The sequence below is a fragment of the Herpailurus yagouaroundi genome, unplaced genomic scaffold, assembly GCF_014898765.1.
Source record: "Herpailurus yagouaroundi ecotype Mexico unplaced genomic scaffold, PumYag 77, whole genome shotgun sequence".
Taxonomy (NCBI): domain Eukaryota; kingdom Metazoa; phylum Chordata; class Mammalia; order Carnivora; family Felidae; genus Herpailurus; species Herpailurus yagouaroundi.
In genome coordinates this window covers 29097098-29120753 of record NW_024412388.1, presented here as the reverse complement: position 1 = coordinate 29120753, position 23656 = coordinate 29097098, and the positions used below count along the sequence as shown (strand labels likewise).

Genomic DNA, 23656 nt, shown 5'->3' with positions numbered 1-23656 from the left:
TAAGGGGTGATGGGGGAGCTACTGAGACAGAGAGGTCGGGGTGGCCCTTCTGACACAGGGGTGGGAAGCTGAGAGTGGAAGGAAGCAAGGAAGCTGTCCATCTGGAGGACTGTGCAAAGGCCCTGAGGCGAGGAAGGGTTTGCAGTGTTCGAAGAAGCCCAGCGAGGCAGAGGCTGAGAGAGCAGACAGCTGAAGCCAGAGGGATGCGGCCTTATAAGGGATGCTGTTTGGATTTGATTCCAAGTACAATGGAAAATCACTGGGAGGTTTAAACAGGGTAGCGAGTGATGGGATCTGCCTTATAATTTTTCAGGTTTTTCTCCGGCTACCATGCGAAGCCTGTGCCGGTGGGGGGATAGAGCGGAAGCAGGGGGGGATAGTAGGGGACGCTCACAGTCGGCCAGGTAAGCAGCAGCAGTAGGTGAGGAGTCCGTGGGTTTGGGCCGGGTCTGGAGGTAGACCCAACAGGATTTGCAGATGGAGTGGATGTGGGAGGGGAGAGGGGTGAGAATGAAAACAACTCCCAGTTTCCTGTTTATCAGGTTCACTGCTGTTTACCAAGAAGGGGGCATCTGGGGAGAAAGAGGTTCTGGGTAGGGATCACGAGTTTAGTGTTAGCAGAAGGAAATTGAAGGCGTCCCCTGGCTGTCTCAGCTGTCTTGACGAGGGTGGGGCCCGGGCGGCTTGAGGGGTCAACGCTGGTGGCCGAGGGCCCGGTGGAGCCTGGCTGTGGATTTGCAGCAGCCCCCGTCCAAGGTAGCTGGGGGATTGTCCTGCGGAGCTCAGCAGGAAGAGGCAGAGGGTTTGCCCGAGGAAGGCCAGCACCGAAATCATCACTGAGTCGTCAATATGTCAAGAACCTGAGTTAGGAGGAAGGGAGCAAGGGTCTGGAGCAGAAGGAGGTTATAGTGGGGGGCCTGGGGGCTCTGGGAGGTGGGTCTTAGAGCCTGTGATGTCAGGGATGGAACAGTTTGGGGGCCAAGAGGGCGCGGCCACGTGAGCAGGAGCCTGCAGTGAAGTGGACGAGAATATCAGCACCGTCTGGGAGGTCCAGGAGGTGACAGTGGCGCTGGCGTGGAGAAGGTCCCCAGGGTGATGCTTGAGGCTGCTGTGGAGAAGAGGGCCTTGAGACCGTTGTCAAAGTCCTGTGTGAGCAAAGAAGGCACCACGGGGCCCGTGGCAGGTAACGTGGGTGAGGAGGGGTGGGGAGGGAGAGCAGCAGGAATCGAAAGGATCGGGGGCATTCGAAGGATGGTGGAGGGAGGGCCACGAAGGGAGGGTCAGGGGGAGAGGAGGCCGCTGGCACAGGCTGGCTCCTCACTCCTCGTGAGGGAGAGCCAATGGTTTTCCGGACCCCGCAGGGTGAGAGCTGCGTGTCCCAGGTGTGCGTTAGGGGAACCCCGTCCCCGTTACGACAAGATGGAGAACCTGGGAGGCTGTGTTTCTGGTGCCCCGGACACAGCCGGCCCTCTGGAAGGGATGTGGAGGGGGGAAGGGGAAAAACAGAGCTGTGCTCTTTGGGATGACCCCCTTATCTTCTCTCGCGGGGGCTCCTCACCCCCTGCCATGTCTCCCCCAACCTGCCTCTCACCCACCTCGGCAATGCTGGGGGTGGCCCACTGCTCTCAAGGTAAAGTCCCTGCTGTTTAGCCTGGTACCCAAGCCCCCCTTGGAAAATTATCGTCTGCCGCCCTCCCCCCACCTCACTCTCGTCCTAAATCTCCGCACAGCAGAACTCCTTAGGTCTCCGAGGGCGCCACCGTGCATCAGGCCTCTGGACCCCCACACGCACCGCGCCCTCTGCCCGGAACACCTTTTCCACCTCATGTGCCTAGAAAATGCCAACAAGTCTTTCAAGCTTCTCTGGAGAAGCTTCTCCGACTCCCTCCAGGAGTGGTGATCACCCCTTATTTTGTGCTGTCACTTTTCCCAGTCTTCCTTGTCTTATAAATCGGTCTGTCCCACTAGTCTAGGAGCCCCTCGGGAAGACAGACAGTGTGACGTTCGTGTCTCCACCCTCCATCACCAGCCTGGTGCCTGGGATACAGTCACACTCAGTTAATATTTAATGCACTAGAGGACAAACTCATAGCTAATTACAAGAGCCAGCGCGTACTAAGTACTTGCTGTAATTCCTAGCACTGTGCTAAGCTCTTTAAATCCATCACTTTTGGGACGCCTGGGTGGCTCAGTCGGTTGGGCATCTGACTTCAGCTCAGGTCATGATCTCGGGATTCGGGAGTTCGAGCCCCATGACGGGCTCTGTGCTGACAGCTCAGAGCCTGGAGCCTCCTTCGAGTTCTGTGTCTCCCTCTCTCTCTGCCCCTCTCCCCGCTCACACTCTGTCTCTCAAAAATGAATAAATGTTAAAAATAAAATAAAATAAATCCATCACTTTATATTAGCCCCACGAGAAGGGTAGTGTAGATACTGTCCTTATACCCATTTTACAGATGAAGGGACTGAGCCTCAGGGAGGCGAAGTGACTTGCGCCAAGGACGTTGAGCTAGTTGGTGGTAGAAATGGGCTTTGAACTCAGGGCTAACCGAGCTAATCGCTAATGCAATTAAGCACTATCCTATATTGCCCCCATGAAAGAGAGAATAACAAGATCGCAGAGATTAACAGGGTCGGGGAGACTAAGGTTTGTGGGGGAGTCTGTGATAAATTGATATTAACAAAGTCAGTTTTGTGTGTGTGTGTAACACGGATGGCCACGGTCACTGTTGGTTGCCTGCCCAGAAGCCCATTGTCCCTTCTTCAGTGCAACAGAGTTCTGCTTTTGTCCATGAACACTCTTCCCCACATAATCCTGATTGGTCTAAGCTGATAGCATCATCCTTCTTGTCTGCAATTGGTTCACTGGTGGACATGTGATCCGGTTAGCTTAATTAAAGAAAATTGTGGTCAATATATGTAACACAGAATATACCATTTTAAGCATTTTAAAATGCCAGTTAACTCTTTAAAAACAGACTGCTGGACTTGTTGCTGGACTTAGTGGGGAAAGATGTGGTGCCTGGAGCTCTTGCAGCCATCTTGTGATCAGGAGGGCAGTAGCTGTGGTGCTGAGGTTGATAGAATGAGAATATAGGAAAGAATCTGATTCTCGATGTGGTTGCTGAGCTGCTGGATCATTCCTACCTCTGCCCTTCTTGATAGATGAGATAATAAACCACCCTGCTGTCTAAGCTATTTTGAGCTGGTCTTCTGTTACTTGTAGCTGAAGGTATACTGGTAAGGTGACAACCCCGCTGGGAGAACAGTTCTCACCTGGTAAAGGATGACGTAAACTATAAGGAACTTTGCTGATCTCTAGGAGCTACAGCCCAGGCCTGGATCCACTGACCTTTGGTCTTCTAATGAGAAGGGTGATCTTGGTTTGGGTAAGGAATGATAATGACCTGAGATGTCATCTGAATCAGCTGGCAGGATCTACAAAAGGCACAATCCTAGCTGTCCGGAGGTCCAGTTCACCAAACATCAGTTAGGTATGTTCATGGTGCTGGGGTCCTCAGGATGAATCAGACACAGGTTTTGCCCATAAGAGGCTCACAGTGCAGTGGGAGAGACAATCACAGGCCAGTGATGAGTGATGTGTAGGTCTACACAAGGTCCAGAGCCTGACGTGCAAGGTGGCTGGGTAAAACTTCATGAGGGCATTTTGAAAGACAACAAGAGAAAGGGTCAGAGAGAAAAAAAAGCATTTCTTGGAAGAATGGGCAACATATGCAAATTCGGGACAACCTGGCTCCCTCGGGAAAATTACAAGTCATTTAGCGTAATGGCAACCGGGTTGGCCACCTACAGGTCATATGTCTCTGGGCAAATTACTTGATGTTCCTGAGGCTCAGAACTCACATTTATAAGAGAAAAAGAAAAAAAAAAAAAAAAAAAAAAAAGGAAAAGCAAATGGCTGCAAAATTAGGCAACAGAAAAACATGCGAAGCACAGGGCTTGGCATATATTAGGTGCACAAGAAATGCCCTTTATTTTCGTCACATGGTTCTAATTCATTATCTTCCCTGACCCAGGTGGTTTTCTTCCCTTTCTCACTCATTCCTGAGCCTAGTAGTGAGGCCCCCCCAACTCCCGCAGACTTTTCCTCAGGCAGGAAACCCGAGCCCACGGCCTGGCCTAAGACATCTTCTAGGGCTGGATGGTTTGTGTGATTCCTTCTCTTCTCTCTCTTTTTTCCCCTAAATGCAACAAAATAAAACCAAACAAAAAGCCCAACGCCTGGCGTGGCTTGTCAGGGAGTTATGCAAGTGTGTAAAAAAATAAAATAAAATAAACACTGCGTTTTCGGCATTTGGGGCTGTTTGATTAGGCACGGAGCAGAGCCAAGGGCCGGTGAGACATAGGGACAGCTCAGGGCAGAGTGGACAGGGGAGCGGCTTTGAGAGGGAGCTGGGGGTGGGGGCAGGAGGAACTTGGAAATGGCTGTTTGCCTCTTGCAAACTTGGCAGGGCTGTGGCTGAATGAGCCCAGCCACTGGGCATTTGGGACCCAACTGCTCCACATTCTTTGGCCATTCACCATCCCTGTTCCCTGGCCACCAGGACACTCCAGGGGTCATTCCATCTATTCCCCTGTCACTGTAAAAGACCCTGCACCCTTGTCTCAATAGTTAGGGCTCCCGCCTCCCGTCCTGAGGAGATCCCACAGCCTGTCTTGATTACTCACCACCCCTATCCGTGTGCCCAGCGCCCCGGGCCCCCCCCCCCCGCCATCAGTATAGCTTTTCTGCTCTAACTTAACTCCTGCTAACTACAGTTTTAGCCCATTTTCCTTTAACCAGTCTGAAATGAAGCTGGAGAACAGCTGTTTGCCGCCCCAAGACGTGAGTCTCCCTCCCTCCCTTCATCAGGCTTGACTTCAACATCATGTGGGTCCCTGCGGGTGTCCGCAGCCCTTCAAGACACTCCACAGGCATTCACAGCTCCCCCGCCACTTACCAGGCTGTTGTAGCTTTCGTTTCACTGAACCCTCAAAACAGATGAGGCTCAGAGAGGTTAAGTCACTTAGGTAGGGCCACACAGCTGGTAAGTGATGGAGCAGGGGGTTGACTCTGGGTTTTATTTCAGAATTCCCCCTCGCTCTTCGGCAGCATGTCCGTGTGGAGGCGTCCTCGCCCGGATTTACCAGAATCTCACAGCCTCACATTTCCTCTGAACTGGGAAGATGCTCTGAAGACTCTACCCTGGGAGGAGGAGGGCGTGGCCAGGACCACGGGCCCTGTCGAGCCTGTTCCTTGTCACTTTCTAGATTCCTGATAGGGAAACTGAGGTTTCGAGAGGCTCTCAGACCCAGTTCTGACCCCCACGATGCCTGGAGCTGCGGCGGGTGCTGCGGCTGCGTGGAATCCCCAGAGTGCGGGGCGTGGGGAGGGGAGGAGGCAAGGGCAGAGGGTCTGCGCCAGGCCCCAGAGGACATGTGCCGCGGCCAGCCCCGCGCTCCAGCGCAGCGCCCCAGCTGCGGGCAAGCGCTTGCGGGAGGGGGCTACGGACTCCCGGGCCTGGCACTCCAGTCCGTTTTTTGCTGCGGATCCCGGCAAGGGGGGCCGGCTCGGGGGGTGGGACTGCAAAGGGGGGGGGGGATTCCCTCCCTCGTGCGAGCGGAGGACTGGCCCCTCTCCGGGCTGGGAGCTCCGGCCGAGCGGAGGCGCGACGGAGAGCACCAGCGCCGGGCGGAGAGCGGGGAGCGGACCGCCAGAGTGGGGCTTTGCGGAGAGCGAGGGCCGGACCGAGCCGCCCCAAAGGACCGATGCGCCGGGTGGGGCGCTGGCCCCGGAGGGCGTGAGCCGCCCGCAGATTGAGCAACTTGGGAAAGCGCGGGCGGAGCGGGGCGAGCCGGGCGCCCAGGACAGTCCTGCGGCGGGCGGGCGGGTGAGCCGGCCGCGCCCTCGCCCCTCCCGGGCCTGCCCCCGCCGCGGCTGGCAGCGCGGAGGTGAGTGCCCCCGGAGCTGCCCCGTCCTTCTCCCTGGCGCCCCCTTTCCCGGGACCCGGGGCGCCGCGGGCCGTGCCGTCGGGGCTCCGCCGAGCTGAGTGCGGGGGGTGGGGGCGGGGGGCGACAGCGAAGGGAAGGGGACTTCTGACTGCCGTCGGGTCGGAGGGCGGGGGAGGGCACCTCCCGGAGCCGCTCCTGCTTGTCCCGCCACCTCCGTCATCCCTCAAGCCAATGCGCAGCCCCCTCCCGGTTGCTGCCCACGGTTCCCCTCAACCCCGCAGTCCCCGGTGACCGTCTTCACTCTCAATCTCATCCCATCTGACTCTGACTCTGAAACTGACCGAAGCTGATCGTTCTGGATTCCCCAAACCCATCCGCCCTATTCACCCCTCCTCCCCAAGCCAGAAGTTCTTGATCCCCTGGTGTCATCGCCTCGGATCCCCCTGAATCCCATGGCCCCTGGCTCCCCCCACCCCAGTCCCGCAGCCCGGGTCCGGGTCCGACGTGGCAGGCAGCTAGCACGGCCTCCCCCAGTGCCCTGCGAGGTGGCGCGACTCCCTGACCCACGCGGGTCGGGCGCTGAGGGACGGGGGTGCTGCTTGGTCGGGGAGAGGTGGGGGCTGTGTTCGCCCGGGGTTCAAAGGAGGGCGACGACGGATTCTGGGTGCGGGCGCTTGGGGGCAGGGCTTTTCTTGTGAAACTGGCCTCTTAAACTTGGAGAGTCCTCTTGGATTTGGGGGGACAGCCAGAGGTCCGCCTCCCCTCCCCCTGCACCTGCTGGGCCTCTCCCGGATAGTGGGGAGGGAAGAAGAATTTGCGCGCGTGGGGCGCAGATGGAGGGACGTGAAGGAGCCTTTCCCCGATGCCGTCGGTGTTGGGGGGTGGGGGGCGGCCCCAGCACCTGGCTTGGCTCCGGCCGACACTCTAATCCCGACAGGTCGGGCAGGCACGTACTTGGTCCCGCCCCCCGCCCAGCAATGCTTCTGCCCCCGCCCGCCAGCCGCGAAACTCTCCACCCGTAGCCGGTCCCGGGGAGGGTTAATGAGAAATTATCGGGATGGTTTACATTTTTGGGTCTGTATCCGGCCCCGGACGGAGTACCAATTTATCCTGATAGTGTTACAGGCAAGAAGGTGAAAGTGACTCCAACCTTATGGGGGCACCGAGTCCCCGCCCTCAGCTCCACCCCCGGCTGTGTTCCCCTCCGCAGCCTGTGCCCTTCTCTGACGAGACCACCTAACAGGGAGGGCACCGCCTCTCTCCTGGGTCTCCCGCCCCAGCTCTGCCTCTGCCGCCAGTTCCTTCCCCACCTCCGGGGTCAGCTCCCTGTCCCTTGCCTCGCCCTCCAGACACTCAGTCCTAAGGTTGGTAGCCCTGAGACCCGTAACCTGTCTGGACCAGAAAAAAAAAAAAATGGGAGTAATTCTACTTCCTTCCTAGAGTTGTGCTCAGTGAATGAGGGCCTAGCGCATGGCAGGTGGTGCAGGTACCTGATGAATGTGAGCCTTTCACCCTGACCCTGGCTGAGACAAAATGCTCTTCCTTCCCCACCCCACCCCCCCCCGGGGTGCCTGAGACCTTGATTACTGCCAGCAGTTCCCATCACTGGCTCTGCCCATCCAGGGTAGTCTGTGTGTGTCCACTGCCCTTGGGGGTCGTGGGGTAGGACGGGCAGGGGCTGGCTGGAGCTAGCTGGATGCACCCACCTGTGATCTTCTGGGGCTGGGTTCTACCGTGTTTTCAGTCTGAGACCTGTCCAGCTTTAAAAATTGCATTTCACATGCGATTCTGAATTTTCAGCTTCTCTTTTTAAAAACATCAGAAGGTCTGACCATATGAAACCATTATTTCTGCCCATCGACAATCGATCAACTGAAAGTGCTTGAACTTTTCCCCATCCAGTGATAGGTGAGGGAGGCCAGTGTCATTTGCTCCAGTGAAATTCCTATGTGGATCGTCCTGCCCGTTTTCTAGCTGAGATCGTGGTTCCATAGTGATTCAGGTGGGAGAGGGCCAGGGTGAGCATGGCAAGAGCCAGGCTGAAAGCTAAGCCAGAGTGGGGGTGGGGGTGGAGGCGGGGAGGATTGAAGGGAATAGAAGGAAAGTAGAGGCAGGGCAAGGAAGGGAGCTGACCTTTGCCGAGCACCAAGCCCGATGTGCCAGGCACCGAGCCAGGCAGACACAGGAGATGCATAGGAGACCTTTCCTGCTCGTAGGACCCCATCGATACTGATCGCAGAGTGAGACCCAGGATTTAACACCAGTTGATCTGCGTGGCCTTCTCCTGCAGTGTTTGTCCGGTGTAAGGACCCACGGCACCCCGAGCATGTATCTGCCAGGGGTCCCAGGACCTCACTTCCACACATGCCTCAATTAAAAGTTAACCCTGCCATGCTGAGTGATCGCATTGGGGCCAAGGCAACTGACCATAAAGATCCAAAAATGGAGATTGCGTAACAGTGCTCAGCATCGTGGTTGGGATCCAGATGATACCAAAACAAAATGAAACACCCGTCTCGCTCTTTAGATGACCATTGGCGTGTCGACACAAAATTGTGTCTTCTTGGTCACAGAAAATACAACAGCTCCGAGCGAGCCGTTCTGAGCAGCGGCCTGCATTAACTCGTTTAAGCCATGAAAAACAACCACCCTCTTGCAGATAAGGACACTGAGGCGACCGCCCAGTCCCACCTGCGGTAACCGCTAACACATAGCGTGGCCAATACGGTGATCTGACTTCCGCTCTTAAGCATCGTATGTTCCACGGGCCAACCTCTGGCTGAAGACCCCAGTTCGATAAGCTCAGCCGGATGACGGTGATTTGTAGGCGATGGAAGTGTGTGGTGGGGGCTGGGGAGCATGGGAGGCTCTGGCAGTTCACGCAGGGAGTACTGGAGGGGCATGTAGGGGCTGGCATTTGGGGGTGGCTGGGGGCGTCTCCCCTGGCTCCGGCTGCAGCGCCAGGTGGGACCCGTCAGCCTCGTGTAAACACTTCTCCGGGCAGCTTAACCACTTGAGTGTGACTGGCCTTCAAAGCCGGGCGGGAGAGGCCGAGGAGGGAGGTGCTGAACTCCCTCGTGGGATAATGATTTATCTCCCATGCAGGTGGGCTCACTGGGGCCTCCCTGAGAGGCGAAGGGGAAAGGGACTGGGATGGGGTGGGCGGGGCACTGCCACTCTAGCATTTCAGATTTCTCATTCGTAAGCCAAAAACTCAGCCAACTCTCAGAGCAAGCCTGTGAAATAGGCATCTTTGTCCCCATTCTATAGATGAGGAAACTGAGGTTCAGGGAGGCTCAGTGACTCGTTCAGAGGCATCTAACCAGCAGACGGGAGGGCAGTGCTTCCCTGGCATCTCCAAAGCTTCCCGAAGGCTCGCTGTTTCCTTCTATCCCTGGGTGAGCGTGGGCGGGTCCGCACCAAAGTGTTCAGGGCAGTGCTCGGGCAGACCTCTCTGCTGGGAGAATGTGTGGGAGCGCGCCATCCTGAGCGTGAAGCGGGGTTTTCGGCCTCGGACTCCCCGGTCGGGCTCCAGACACATTTCACTGGGGAGGGACCAGCTCCCCCTGCCCCCATCACCCAGCCAGCGGGTCCAGAGACCTGGCTCTCGCTGGGCTGGGGGATTATCCCCATTCTCTGTGTCTCTGGCCAGGGCGGGCATCGCTGCCTCTTTTATCCTCTCACAAAGGCCAGGCCCGCGGGGCCTGCTGTGTCAGAGTTTCTGTGGCGGGGGGAAGCCTTACTTCCTTTTCTCCCACCAAGCCCAGAGGGCCACGCAGAGTCTGCCGGCTTGTCGGGGGCCACTGCTCTAGCCCCACAGGTGAAAGGCACAGGGGTGACTCAGCACCGGGAAGAGAGGGCTGAGGGGTCCCTTACAGAAGGACAGAGAGAGCTCCTCTTCTAGAGAGAGGCGATTGCTGCAGCATGACGTCCGTAGGATAGACCTAAAGAAGGACTTCCAGTTAGAGCCCGGCCAACATTGGGCAGGGGTGGGGCCAGCTAGTTCCCAGTGATCCACAGATTTGATCTGTCTACCATATTCCAGCTGCTTGGGTAGCCGGCTCCAGTCCCAGGTTAGGGGACTCTGCAAACTTCCTGGGAGAAGGGGCAGATTCCTTCTACAGGGGTGCCAGGTGGGGAGTTTGTAACATTCAACCATTCTGAGTTCTCACAGTCTCCTGGCTAAGGAGAGCCACAGGGGAGGGTAGGAGGTATAAACTGGGGGGGACCGCGTGGTTCCCCAGAATTAACCTTTCTTTCTCCTCCCCTACCAGGTTGGTTTTTGGAGGCGTCCCTGCTGAAGTGACAAAGAGTTCTCCCACGTGACACCCCAAGGTGCCTTTGAGGAACGCTCTCTGGACCTCCCTATGGGCTGATGAAGAAGTTGCCTCCCCACGCCCTCTGTGTCCCCAGCTGAGATTATGGTGGATTTGGGATACGGCCCAGGCCTGGGCCTCCTGCTGCTGACCCAACCCCGCAGGCGTTAGCAAGAGCCCTGCACTGTCCGCCCCCCCCTCCCCAGAGACCACCCCTCCTACCAGGGGCCTGGAGTTGGCGAGTGACTATGCGGCTTGGGCTGTGTGTGGTGGCCCTGTTTCTGAGCTGGATGCATCTCGCTGCCGGCAGCCGGGGGATCAAGGGGAAGAGGCAGAGGCGGAGTGAGTAATGGAGGGGGGCCGGACCACGGCTGGCCTTGGGAGTGGGCGGGGGCCGCCTGGGGACTAGAGGGCCATCGGTGGTTTCCTTCTCTGATGACCATTGCAGATTCTACTTGTCTATCGCCACTTCGTACTTTCCTCAGTAGATTATCCTGCTTGTGGATTATCCAGCTTGTGGATTGATTTGGGGGAGATTACCCACTCTGCAGATTACCCACGTCGTCTGTTTTCCCCTTTGTAGACTCTGCTTTCTAGATTAACCTCTCTCTTGTGAGGATCCAGTTTGTGGATTATGCCCCTTTGACATAACACCAGCTTTGTGTGGTATCCATGGAGATGTGTCCCCTACCGCTGTGGCCTGGGGTTCATGGTCCTCTCCTCACCGACAGGAGTTCAGGGCTCTTTTCTTTGAGTCTTGGCTGGAGTGCAGCCCTCAACCCCTTGGGGCCATGAACTCTGCTCAGCTTGGGCAACGGCTTTCCCTGCCCAGATCACCGGGCAGAGACAGCGGAGCAGGGAGGCCCTTGAGACTATCCACTCCCGTGGTTTTTAACTCTGCCCGGTGGGATTCAGGGAGCCGCACGGGGGGGCTGAAAGGGAGGCAGTGGGAAGGCGTCTGGCCCCACTGCCCACCCAACCAGAGCGCCTCACTCTTCCCTGCTTTCGGTAAGATTCCACGTAAGATGTCACTGGAAAGAAGGGTCCTCCCAGTTTAAAAACTAAACCGAACTAAATTCTATTATTGTACAGATGGGGAAACCGAGGCTAGGACACGGGAGGAGATAATAGGCCTAAAGACACAGGGTCGGTATTGGAACGTAATTAGTTCCCGTGAGCCCAGTCTTCCTAAAAACAGAGCTTGATGGAAATCGCGACTGACTGGGCAGCCCTGAGAGCCCTCGGGCCTCAGCCTGGCTCCAGCAATGGGGCACCCGTACCTGCCCAGTATGTAGTGGGAGTGGCCACTGTGTGTATGGAACCGTGCCAGGGAGAAGGAGGAGGCCGATGTTACAGACCCCAGGGCCTGTCCCCCATAAAAGATGCCACGCCCCCAGGCCGGAGGCTCCACAGAAGTGTGGCACAACCAGACGGAGGCCCACGAGTAAAGGTGGAAAGGCAGTGGAGTTTTGTCGGGCCTCTGCGGGAGCGGCCAAGGCCAGAACCCAGCCCAGGGAGAGAAGCTCAGAGAATTGGTGAAGCTGAAAATCCCCAGCTTAACAAACAATTAGAGACGGTTAGGTTTAATCAGCAGCGAGGCCTTGATTTTCCTCTCTTCCTCTCTGTTGCGGCCAGCGTTTTGGACTCCATGGGCCAGATGCGGTTTAGCGGTTCATAACCAGTCTCCTCTGTTTCCAAGATGGGAGAGAGAGAGAGAGAGAGAGAGAGAGAGCAAACGGGAGGGAGGGACGACTCGTGCTCCCGCGACGCACACTGGCGGTCACGCTTCCCGCTCGCAAGCAGAGCCACGCATCCCCCACCTCCCTAAGCCAGGGGTCGAAGAGCTGGGTTCAAGACTTTTGTACAGAAAAAAAATAAGTGAATAAAAAGCACTGGCCTGAGCCTGCAGAAAGGGCTCGGTCCCTGCAAAGGGCCATCAAATGCAGCAATTTGGATGGGTCTACTTTTTTTTTTTTTTAACGTTTATTTATTTTTGAGAGAGAGAGAAAGCGTGAGTGGGGGCAGGGCAGAGAGAGACGGAGACACGGAATCCGAAGCAGGTTCCAGGCTCCGAGCTGTCAGCACACAGCCCGACGCGGGGCTCGAACTCACAAACTGTGAGATCGTGACCTGAGCCGAGGTCAGACGCTCAACTGACTGAGCCACCCAGGCGCCCCTAGTGTATGTGAGATTTTATTCACATGTATTTATGTGTCGTGAGCTCTTTGTAAAACACCAAGCTCTGTATAGACTTTGGGATGCACGTCACTGTTATATAAACAACGTGTGGGCCATCTTGCGCTCGGGTTTTCAGGGTTGAGGGGAGGGAAGAAAGAGGCCCAAGATGTGGTGTGTGGCTACCCTGGCCTCCTAACCACTGGACGGCAGAGGAGGCTGGCTGGCTGTGCTGTGAGCCTCTGGTCTGTCGACTCTGCCATCATCTGTAACTGCGTGTCAGTAGGGCTGTTAGAAGCCACCCCATGCGGCTCTGATCTGGAGGCACACACCAGTTTTGAGTCCAGAAATGGCTGGTCGCGTGTCTGATGGTCTCCCTGCCTGGAGGGGGAGAGACTGAGCGAAGTGCTCTTCAGTTGTGAGTTTCGAACCCTGGCAGATCGACTTCCTCCTCTCCTGTTCGCTGAGGACGCATCCCCTCCCTGAACCCCGTCTTCACTCACTCCGCCTCTTGTCTTCTCGCCCTCTCCGGAATGCCTTCCCACCTGGATTTTGTGCCCCTCACCCTGCCCTCATGTTCTCACTACTCCTGGCATTGAGGGCTCCTTCCCCTTACTGAGACCCTTCTCCTAACTGATTCCTGGGCCCCTTGCTTAGTCCTGCTCCCATGAAGCCCCCATTCCTTCACTGAACCCTGACTCCCCCATCCAACCCCATCCAGACTTTGTGGGGAAGTGAGATCAGGGGAGACTTCCCGGAGGAGATGACTTTCGTTCTGAGGCTTGAAAGAGTTACTCAGGCTCAGGAAGTGGCAGAGAATGTTCCAGGAAGAAGGACCGATTTGGGCAAAGACACGCAGGTGTGAAATAGTGTGATGTGGCCAGGCCCCCCCCCCCCAAAAAAATAGCTGTGGATGGCTGAGGGGTAGTGTTGAGAAATGAGGAGGGTAGGATCAGCTCAGGGAAGCTTTCCAGGCCAGGCGGAGAAATCTATAAGGCCAGATGGGTCTCAATTCTGCTGGTAATAGGGAGCCATTGAGGGATGTTGGGCAGGGGTGTTTTGGCTTTAGGAATATCAACTTGCAGGGGTTTTGCACAAGGATGAAAGAGCCACACAGGCCGCGGGGGAATGGCGGGGGGAGGGCACAGCCTTGCCTTCCTGGCCTGGGGAAGTGGGCTTCACTGAGGACTTGGGGGAGGGCAGGCAGAGCCGTGGGAGAGGCTTTTGTGAAGAGGTTGGGAAGCAGGCTCCATCCCTACTCCGAGTGCCCTCCACTTCATCCAGCCCACCCAGCCTCCTCAGCCAGACTGCGGCCCTCCAAGGCTGCCTCCCCCGTGTGCCTCCCTCCATCGTAGGCAAAGGGTCCTTTCGTATGGTGAATCTGGCCATGCCCTTCTGCGGTCACCCTCCCTGCCAATAGGAAAAAGCCCTATGTTCCATTCTGTGAATGCACTAGGATGTTCGGTGCCTCAGAGCCTTTGCACAGGCCGTTCCTCCTGTCTGGCACACCCTCTTCACCTAGCCGGCTGGGTAAGGGAGTGCCTTTCATTACTCATCCACTTACACGGTGCTAGCCAGCCCTGCCTGCCGCATCCCTGGGTGGGCCTTTGTTTATATCTCCAGGTCCCCAAGCTCCTAGCACTTCTGGGCACGTGTTAGGTGTGCCATAAACGTCTGTGGAATGAACGAGCCTCGGTTTTTCCCTTTGAATCATGACGCGCCCCCAACACCCACCGTCTTCCTTGGACCCCCCCTCCCACACACAGACCCCCCTCCCTATGGCTGTCCATTGCCCCACTGCCCGTGCGTTTGTCTCACTAAGCCGAGAACAGCGTTGGGTTCCTATCCTTCTTGACCAGCATCCCTTTCCTCACTGAACTTCCCAGCTTCTCTCTGAGCCCCTCCTCCTCTGCTGGCCTGTGAAGCAAGCGCGGCCAGGCTGCTCAGCCTCTGCCCGGGAATGCCTCTACTTCCACGGTGGAACCACGGATGCCCACGGCTTCCACGGACAGATCCCCGGGGTCTCTTCCCCACTCCGCAGCTGATTTCTTGAAGGAGATGGCTCTTCTTCCTCTGCTCCTCGACCACTGCCCTCTGCCCTTGCCCCCACCAGGGGCGCCAACCCCTGTCCTCTGCTGCCTCGTTATCTGACACCTCAGCAGCCAGGGTCCTGCCCAGGGTGCTCTCCTCTTGGCTTGCACTGAGTTAGGTCCCTACCTGTCCGGTTGCCCCCTCGCAGCCTCCTAGCCGCCCTTCTTTCTTCTGTCCCTCCCTTAACTTCCTAATTCCTCCTCTCACCCTCTGTGCCCACTGTCCGCTGCCTCATGGGCCCCCATGCCTTCGGGACTGTTTTCGTGCCAAGGACTCCACATCGAGGTCTCCAGCCAAGGTGTTTTTTCTCTCGAGCTCCAGAGCTACGGGCTCGACTTCCTCATAGACACCTTCCCCCGGATGCCCCACAGGAACCACAACCTCAACCCATCCAAAACCCGACTATGCATCATCTCCCCCACCCAAACCTGCTCCTCTTCCTGCGGTCCCTCTCTCGGTGAAGGGCCAACAGCCACCCTGTCACACAAGCCCGACACCTGGGAGTCACCCTCGGCTTGCACTTTCCCCAGCCTCTCGGCCCCACGTCCAGCCCATCACCTGGTCTGGTTGCTTCTCCCACCTGAATATCTTACCTATGTCTGCTCCTTTGCATCTTCTTGGTTCAGCTGTGTCTCTTCGAGCTGAGGAGTCTTCCTGCCTCCAGATTGCCATCCCCGCAACCCTTTCTCCATACCATACAGTGATCCTGACCACGTCTCCGATTTTAAAGCCCCCAGTAATTCCTCACTGCCTGTAGGGCAGTGTCCAAACTCCTGTGTACAGGTTTAAGACCCTTCCTCATCTGGGCCTGCTTCCCTCTCCAGCTTTCTGTCTTACTCTTCCCTCCGTGGTCCACCCCCCCCCCCATGCTGATTTCAGACCCCGAGTGCTCCACGCTTTCTCTTGCTGTGTCATTGAGAGATCCGAAGAGAAATGCACACAGAGATTTGTTGTCGGTTGAATGTGAGGAGGATTGCAGTATTCTGAGGGGCCTTTTGCAAATCTGTCCTTAACAAAAGTGACAAGGACGGAATGAATGAGCATGGGGACATAGCTATAGTGGCTGGCAAATGGGACACCTGGATCAGTTCGATTATTGAAACCCAGGCAAGATGGGGTGCCTGGGTGGCTCAGTTGGTTAAGACTCCCGACTTCGGCTCAGGTCATAGGTCATAATCTCGTGGTTCACAAGTTCGAGCCCCGCGTCAGGCTCTGTGCCGACAGCTCCGAGCCTGGAGCCTGCTTCGGATTCTGTGTCTCCCTCGCTCTCTGCCCCTCCCCCGCTCATGCTCTGTCTCTCTCTTTCTCAAAAATAAATAAACATTAAAAAATTAAACAACAACAAAAAAGAAACCCAGGCAAGAATAGAGGGAACATTCATTTCAACAATGTATTCAGTAAGAATCTTGCATAACAGAGGATGTAATGTCTTGGGGGTAGAAGCAGTACCTAAAATCTGCAGTACCTTATTAATTTGTAACACAGCCGAATAAAGACTCAAAGTGGAAAAGTAGTCCCCAGGGCTCCCGCGTAACGCCAATGCAACATGTGAGTATTTTTGCTCTTAGAAGAACTAAACCAAGAACAATATTAATTGTTAAGTGCACTGGTCGATTAACACTGACTCTATGCAACTAAATTCTATACTTAAAAAAAAACAACAACAATCGACTCCTACTTCTGGTCCCCACGTCACCCGGCGTGGTCCTGCCCTTGGCCTTCCTAAACTTCGTTCCCTCTGCCTGGAGCACGTGCGGGCCTCGAAGACTTGGCCAAGTCCCGTCACTTCTCCAGGTCCTCCCCCGTAAAAATGAGGATGATAACATAATAACAGCACCTGCTTCATGGATTGTGCGAGTTAAGTGAGTGAACACTCGATGACCTCTGAGGACAGATTCAGTTCTGGACGCTTGGTAGTTAGCGGCCGTTGCCGTGGTTACCGCGTTGTGACATGGTTGTGTTCGTCGTGGTCTTTTTCGCTTCTTCTGCTCGCCTTCTCAACTCCAACTCATTCTCCTGTTCTGAAATCAGGGATCACTCCTCCCAGCAGCCCTCCAGAGTGGACATCCTCACGTCCCTCTCCGGTGGTGGCAAGGGAGGCACACTAGACACTGTGTTTCGCCCCGGGTCACAGGCTGGGGACTTGGCTCCAGCTCTAGGTGACTCGGGAGCCTGAGCTGGGGGTCCACTATGCTGCGTGTAGTGGCAGTGGTCCCGCCGTCTGTTCTGATCCTGCGCTCACCCCAGACTCCTCCCCCCCTGTTGGTCACTTCCGCCTACCGGTTATAGTCCCTAAGCTTTTCTCAAATCTGTTTCTGTCCATCTCCAACTGAGCAGGATTTTCTTTCAGACATTCTCATCTTCCTCATCTGGATGAGCTGGTCCACTTCCTTCCAAATGGTCCTTCAGTCTCTGGTCTCCACCCACGCTGCCGGAGGAACCTTCCAACGTACAAATCAGCCCGGGTCCTGCACCTTGCCGATAGCTTCCTCCTGTCTAATCAGCTCGGAGAAATGTCCCAGGAAAAGCTCTGCAAAACAAGGGTTCTGTGGCCAAAATGTTTGGGAAACAAAGCTTCCTCTGTCCCCCTCTTAGGGAGCCACTGCACGGGAGCATAATAAAAGGGTTGAAGACGCCCTACAGTAAAGAATCCTGTTTAGACTTGTGGGACCCAGCGGTTCTCAGTCTTACCTGACGTAGTGGCCTTTTCTCCACGGCCTTTGATGAACATCTAGGGGAGAACATGGTCCCAGGAATGCTCTTTGGGAAACACTGCCTGGCAGGATCAAGTTCAAATTCCTTACCGTGATATCGAAAGCTCTTATCTTTCGCCATCCCCCTCCCTACCCCTCCTGCACCCCAAATTATCTGCAATTCCCCTGGCTGTTTTACACCTCTGTGGTCCTGTTCCTAGAAGGCTGTGATCTCTACTTCCTAATGGACGAATCTCTACGGATTCTTCAAGAGTCGGCCCAAATGGCGCCTCCTTTGTGACTCCTTCCCTCTCTTCTTTTTGGGTTCACTATCGCCAGGCCTGCGGCTGTCAGCATTTGCCCGTCTGCAGGTCTGTCGGCACCACCGAAAGATCAGTTTGGAGGGTCAGGCGACCTCGTGTCCAGGCCCCTGGCGCTCACACTGCACAGGGTACTTGGGAGGGGCTCGGGGAGTGTTGGTTAAACAAGTCCATAAAGGAATGACATCGAAGGTTTGAGACCCCGTGCGGGGGCTGGAGATCACACCGCCTCAAAGGATGGCCAGGGTTTCTCAACCTCAGCATCAGTGCCATTTTGAACCAGACAATTTCTTGCGGGGGCCACCCCGTGCATTATAGGATGTTTCGTGGCATCCCTGGCCTCTCTCCATACCGGTAACAACGCCCCTCCCCGGAGTGACAGGTCCCTAGACGTTGCTACATATCCCCTGGGGAGCAAAATCGTCTCTGGTTGAGGCCACTGTTCTGGACATAGTTATTCTAGTTGTTTTCCTGTCTCTGACCAGATGATCCTTTGCTCAGATAGGTTAACCCATTGTCCTTCTTGACCTTAAACCTTTCTCAAGGCTAAAAAATACCCGCCTTCCATACCTGAGCCTTCGTACCTGAGGCTGAACCTTGCGTCCTCTGGGGAGGGCAGGGGTAGGTCCTGGGAAGCGTGCGGCTTCAGCAGCTTCTCCCGCAAGGGTAGAGCAAGCCCGGAGAGCGAGCCTGTGTTGTGCCTGGAGCTAGAGAGACACTTAGGGTGGACGAGGGCACTTGCTTCAGGCATCTGTGCTAGTTCCCTTGAGAGATGATGCTGGGGAGGTTTACAAAGCAGTCTTAAAATGTTTATTCATTTTCGAGAAAGAGAGAGACAGAGCGTGAGCGGGGGAGGGGCGGAGAGAGGGGGAGACACAGAATCGGAAGCCCTGAGCTGTCAGCACAGAGCCCGACGTGGGGCTCGAACCCACGACCCGTGAGCTCATGACCTGAGCCGAAGTCGGACGCTTACCCGACGGAGCCACCCACGCGCCCCTATGAAACCGTCTTAAAGAGGTGCCATCCTGGCATGTGCCTCCTGAGAAGCACAGTCATTGCGCGGGAAGAAACCCCAATCTACTCACTTCCCAACCGTGTGGGGGCCTGGGAAAGACGGTGGCCTCGCCTACAGCCCCTCCTTCCCCCTGTCCCACCCTTGCAGTCAGTGCCGAGGGGAGCCAGGCCTGCGCCAAAGGTTGTGAGCTCTGCTCGGAAGTCAACGGCTGCCTCAAGTGCTCGCCCAAGCTGTTCATCCTGCTGGAGAGGAACGACATCCGCCAGGTGGGCGTGTGCTTGCCCTCCTGCCCTCCTGGCTACTTCGACGCCCGCAACCCCGACATGAACAAGTGCATCAGTGAGTGTGGGGAGGGCTGGAGAAGGCTCTGGCCCCCGGGGGAGGGTGCTTCGGACCGTTGGTGGCCGGCAGGAGGAGTAGAGGGGACACCGAGGGGTGGGGGGCAGGGATGAGGCTCCTGATTCAAGTAATCCAGCTGCCAGCCAGGCATCTCAGAGGGTCCATTCTCCTCTCCGGCTCAGCGGGTCCACCTCAGAACCACATCTCCTGCCTCCGGACGTGCACCCACCTGCACTCCCGCAGGGTCCTGAGCCACTCACACCACCGACTGGAGAGCCGGCCTCTCGGCCTCTCGTTGTGACGCCTCCGGTCCATCCCATAACCACATGGTGCCCGCCGCCTCCCCTCTCCCTCCATCCTCACTGCCATGGTCTCACCCAGGCTCCTGGCACCTCTCCTCTGGAATATTGCAGGAGCTTGTTTATCTGTCCTCCAACCCCACCCTCCCTCCACACCACAGCCAGAAAGCCAGGTGCTTCTGAGACGTGTGTCCTTTCCCAGGACACTTCTGCTTGAACCCCCGCCCCGGGCTCCCCTGACTGCGGGGAAATTCAAGCCTCCCCTGCCTCCGCCCAGGTCTTCTCTCTGGCTGGGGTCCGCTCTATCAGCTGCAGCTCCGTGTGCTCTAAGGCACGGCCCGGCCCACCTCTGTTCAGGCTCACGGTGGCACCCTGGGGGACAGGCAGGGAACACACTCTGGTGACCAATGCCAGTGCGCCTCCCAGTTGGTCAGTGCCTCGGAGTTGAGAACGCATTTCCAGACCTCCTATCAGTGGAGCCTCACAACAGCCTTTGGAGGGAGGTGGGACCTAAGTGACAGGGGTCCTTCTTTTGGATGACAACGGTGAGGCCTGGAGGGGGAAATGACAGCCCCGAGATCGGCCCTGGGTTCTAATCTCAACTCTGCTTCTCACTCGTTGTGCAACATCAGGATTTTGCAGCCTCTCAAATCCTCATCTTTGAAATGGGAGTGGTAGTTTTTACCCCCCCTAGGGTTGTCATCAGAGGCATATCGAAAGCCCTAGATGTCTGGCGCTCTGTAAGTGGTACCTGCTGTTGTCTTTACTGTATTTCACCTGCGACCAAACCCAGGAATCAGCAAGACAGGAGGGAGGCTAGCGGAAGAAACAGAGATAAAGCCAAGAGCCCAGGAGGCACAGAGGAAGGGTGGGGTGGGGTGGGGTGGGGTGGGGAGCTTGTGAGGCTAGAGGTGGGGCCCTGGGGCTGCCCTCTTGGTCCTTGGGGTATTTGGGGTAGGAGTTCCTGGCTGTGCCAGCTCCTGCGAAACTGGCAGCCCCAGCTCCAGGTGCCAGAGACTGGGAGGAAGTTAGTCCTGCCCACGATCTGGGAAGGGAGAGATTGTGAAAGGCCCTGCCTACTCTAACCCCCACCCCCCACTTCCCCAGAGGAGGGAGAGCTGGCAGGAGGGGATGGGGAGGGACCCAGGAGTCCAGCCGGGGTGGTTCTTGGAACCAGGCCTTACAGGGGGAGAGGAATTTGCCCTGGGATCTCTCCTCTCCCCGCCCCCCTCCAAGCAGACTCCTTTCGCAGGGCAGGAGGGGAACCAGAGCGTGGGATGTCGTGGGTGCAACGGAGAGAGGAAACCGTCGTATCCCTCCGTTCGACTCTGACCCTCTGACCGGGTGGCCCTCTAGGGTGCCACGACACGCTGGGACCCTTCTCTCTCGTCCCCACTGATCCCACAAGGTGTCCTGCCCTCCTCCTCTGAAAACAGCTGTCTTGGGCCTCACCCTTGGTTCCAGGGCCTGGTGTGGGGTTTGGGGTGGAGTTAGCTGACTGTCCCTGGCAGACCCGAAGAGTGGCCACTTCGGCCTCCTCCCCCCACCCCGTCCTTGCCTTCCCTCCCACAGTCATGGCAGCTCCAGGCCAGAGTCCTGCCCTCGGGGAAGTGGGGGGGGGGGGGGGGGGGGTCCCCCCGGGGGGGGGGGCTTTGGGGATGGGAGATGAATCAGAGGGCCCCCATCTGGCCCTCTCCTCAGAGTGCAAGATTGAGCACTGCGAGGCCTGCTTCAGCCACAACTTCTGCACCAAGTGTAAGGAGAGCTTATACCTGCACAAGGGCCGCTGCTACCCAGCCTGTCCCGAGGGCTCGGCGGCTGCCAACAGCACCATGGAGTGCAGTAGTCCTGGTGAGTTTGCTGGGAGCTGCGGGCAGAGGGTGCGGGACCCCAGGGGAGGGGCGGGCAGGGTGGTGTGGGGGGCAGGGCAAGCCTGGGCTTGGGGGGGGGGGCATGCAGCAAAGCTTACCCCCCACACACACCCACCCACGACCCTGTGGGGTTTCTCTGCCCTCTGCACTGAAGATGCCTCCAGGCACAGAGCAGGTAGGGGAGACTTCCGTGGAGAATTCTGGGTCGGGGGAAGAGGTGTGACCCTCCCCCCCCCTTTCTCTCCCTCTTCCCCCGCTTCCTGCCAGCACAATGTGAAATGAGTGAGTGGTCCCTGTGGGGGCCGTGCTCCAAGAAGAAGAGGCTGTGCGGCTTCCGGAGGGGCTCTGAGGAGCGGACACGGAGGGTGCTCCACGCCCCCGGGGGAGACCACGCTGCCTGCTCCGACACCAAGGAGACCCGCAGGTGCACAGTGCGGAGGACACCCTGTCCTGAGGGTGAGCTGCGGCCTCGGCCTCCCCAGGGCTGGGAGTCAGGGACCGCCACGGAGGTGCGGCCGCTTCCGCCTCCTGCCTGTCGCCCAGGGCCAGATGGGAACCCCAACTCCGGGTGCCAGGTCCCGGCAGAGAGCAGTCCCCAGGACTCTGTGTGGTGGGAGCTGGGACCTTCAGTGTCCACATCCCTCCAGTTTCCCCATCTCTCGGGAGCCAGCAGAGGTTTGGCACCGGAAGGACCCTCGGAGGTCAGATGGGGGCACAGAAGGGGATGCTAAGACCCAGAGAGGTGCGGTGACGTGACCAAGGTCACGCAGGCAGTAGGCGACAATGATGGGGCAGCTGGCCCTGGGGGCAGGGGAGTCGGGGGCTGTCCTGCTTGTCCTGAGAGCTGCACCGAACATCTTGGCCCCCTGGGGCCCAAGGTCTGAGGAGGTCACAAGGATGAGGAGGGCGTCTGGTTCGTCGAGGGGTGGAGGGTGAGAGGCTCCCGGACCCCCGTCTCTGTGCCCATGTTGCAGGGTCCTCTGAAGCAGCCGCCAGTCAGAGGAAGCCTTGAGGGGTCCCCAGCTGCCTAAAGGCAGCGACTCCAGCCCCCCTGCTGCCCGGCCCCCCCGGCTCCCTCACCACCCCCCCCCCCCCAAGAGCCCTCGGCCATGCCCAGGGCCACCTCGCTTGCTGTGGGACATCCTTTGTTGATTCTTCCTGCTGTTGGGGTTGCAGGGCAGAAGAGGAGGAAAGGTGGCCAGGGCCGGCGGGAGAACGCCAACAGGAACCTGAGCAGGAAGGACAGCAAGGAGGCGGGCGCCGGCTCCCGGAGACGCAAGGGCCAGCAGCAGCCGCAGCACCAGGGGACAGCGGGGCCGGTCACGCCTGCAGGGCTCACCTAGGGGCCTAGGGACATGCTTCAGCCTCCAGGCCTGTGCAGAAAGAGTCCAGCGCTGCTCTGTGTGATGAAAGCTTTACTGAACTGGAGCGCTGGGGGCACAGCGTTCACACGCTCTCCATACGTATACGGACACACACACACACACACACACACAAGGGTCCATGGCCAAACATGCAACCAGCGTACATGTGTGCATCCGTGCGCGCGCGCACACACACACACACACAATCGAGGCCACCGGATGACACTTTTATCTCCCGGACGTCACCGTGTGAACAGGGTGGGGAGGTGGAGGGGTCACCTCCGCCTGGCAGAGGGCCCAGCGTCACAGACTTGGTTTGCGATGCTCCCAAGGGACATGTCAGAGAGACCATTTCCCCGCGTGCAAGCCCAAACAGAGTGGAGCCTTCTGGAGGAGCTGATAGGATCAGTCCAGGGTGGCAGACAGGAACCAAAGCTCAAGGCCTGTTCAGCATCTCCAGCTGTGTGACTTTATCATTGGAGAGTATTGTTACACACCCATGATCCGTGTCAGGGCTGCCCCAACTCTGAAAACTGCTTAAAAGTTTATTTCAAATTAAAAACAAAACCAAATGACAACAGTAGCCACAGACAGCACGTTCCTTTTCAGGGTCCAGGGGTTGGTGGGGTACACGGGAGCAGGAAGGAACAGGGCTGAGTTTTGAAGAGATCCCCTAATGGCCTTCTGGATGGAGGGTCCAGAGCAGGAAGAAAACTTTGGGGATACTCTGAGGGTGATAACCAGCTTCTCTACATCCTTATTACTCAGAGTGTGGTCTGCATCAACGTCGTCACCGGGCGGCCCGTTAGAAGTGGGAGTCTCGGGTCACATCCCAGACCTGACGAACCAGATTCTGCGGTGTAACAAGGTTCCAGGTCCCTGACGTGCACATTCAAGTTTAAGAAGTACTGCTCGGATTACCTCTGCAGACGGAACCAAGGTCCTGGCCACCTGGCCTCGGGAAGGGTTCTGGTCGGCCGTGCAGGAAGACTTGCCATCTGGGAGAGGTAGAATCTGCGTCCTGGGGGGGGGGGGGGGGTTAGTGGCACCCTAGGGGCCAGGGACACCCAGGTTGTCTGGGATGGTTGGAAACCCTTGGATCCCAAAGACAGAACGGTGGGTAGAATGACCTCTTGTGGCATCCCCAAGTGTCCACTGGTAGCCTAATGGGCCCCAGGCACCGGACTCAGTGTTTGGTTTCCAGGGGGAGCCAGGCAGGGACCT

The 23656-nt window shown here is 57.4% G+C and overlaps 1 protein-coding gene across 7 annotated transcripts; it reads left to right on the top strand.

Moving 5' to 3' along the window:
• Nucleotides 1-1161: 1161 nt before the first annotated feature.
• Nucleotides 1162-23057, top strand: RSPO1 (R-spondin 1). 7 transcript variants are annotated; one of them, XM_040469629.1, is made up of 6 exons: nt 1162-1183; nt 10224-10607; nt 18707-18898; nt 20899-21048; nt 21336-21524; nt 22245-23057. In XM_040469629.1, exons 2-6 carry the CDS (start codon nt 10514-10516, stop codon nt 22409-22411), a joined length of 792 nt encoding a protein of 263 aa, XP_040325563.1. In that variant the 5' UTR covers nt 1162-1183; nt 10224-10513; the 3' UTR covers nt 22412-23057. The 7 variants fall into 7 exon arrangements, with proteins under 7 accessions (XP_040325563.1, XP_040325536.1, XP_040325588.1 ...); XM_040469602.1 differs by lacking the exon at nt 1162-1183 and adding an exon at nt 5628-5949; XM_040469654.1 differs by lacking the exon at nt 1162-1183 and adding an exon at nt 7932-7951.
• Nucleotides 23058-23656: the final 599 nt, after the last annotated feature.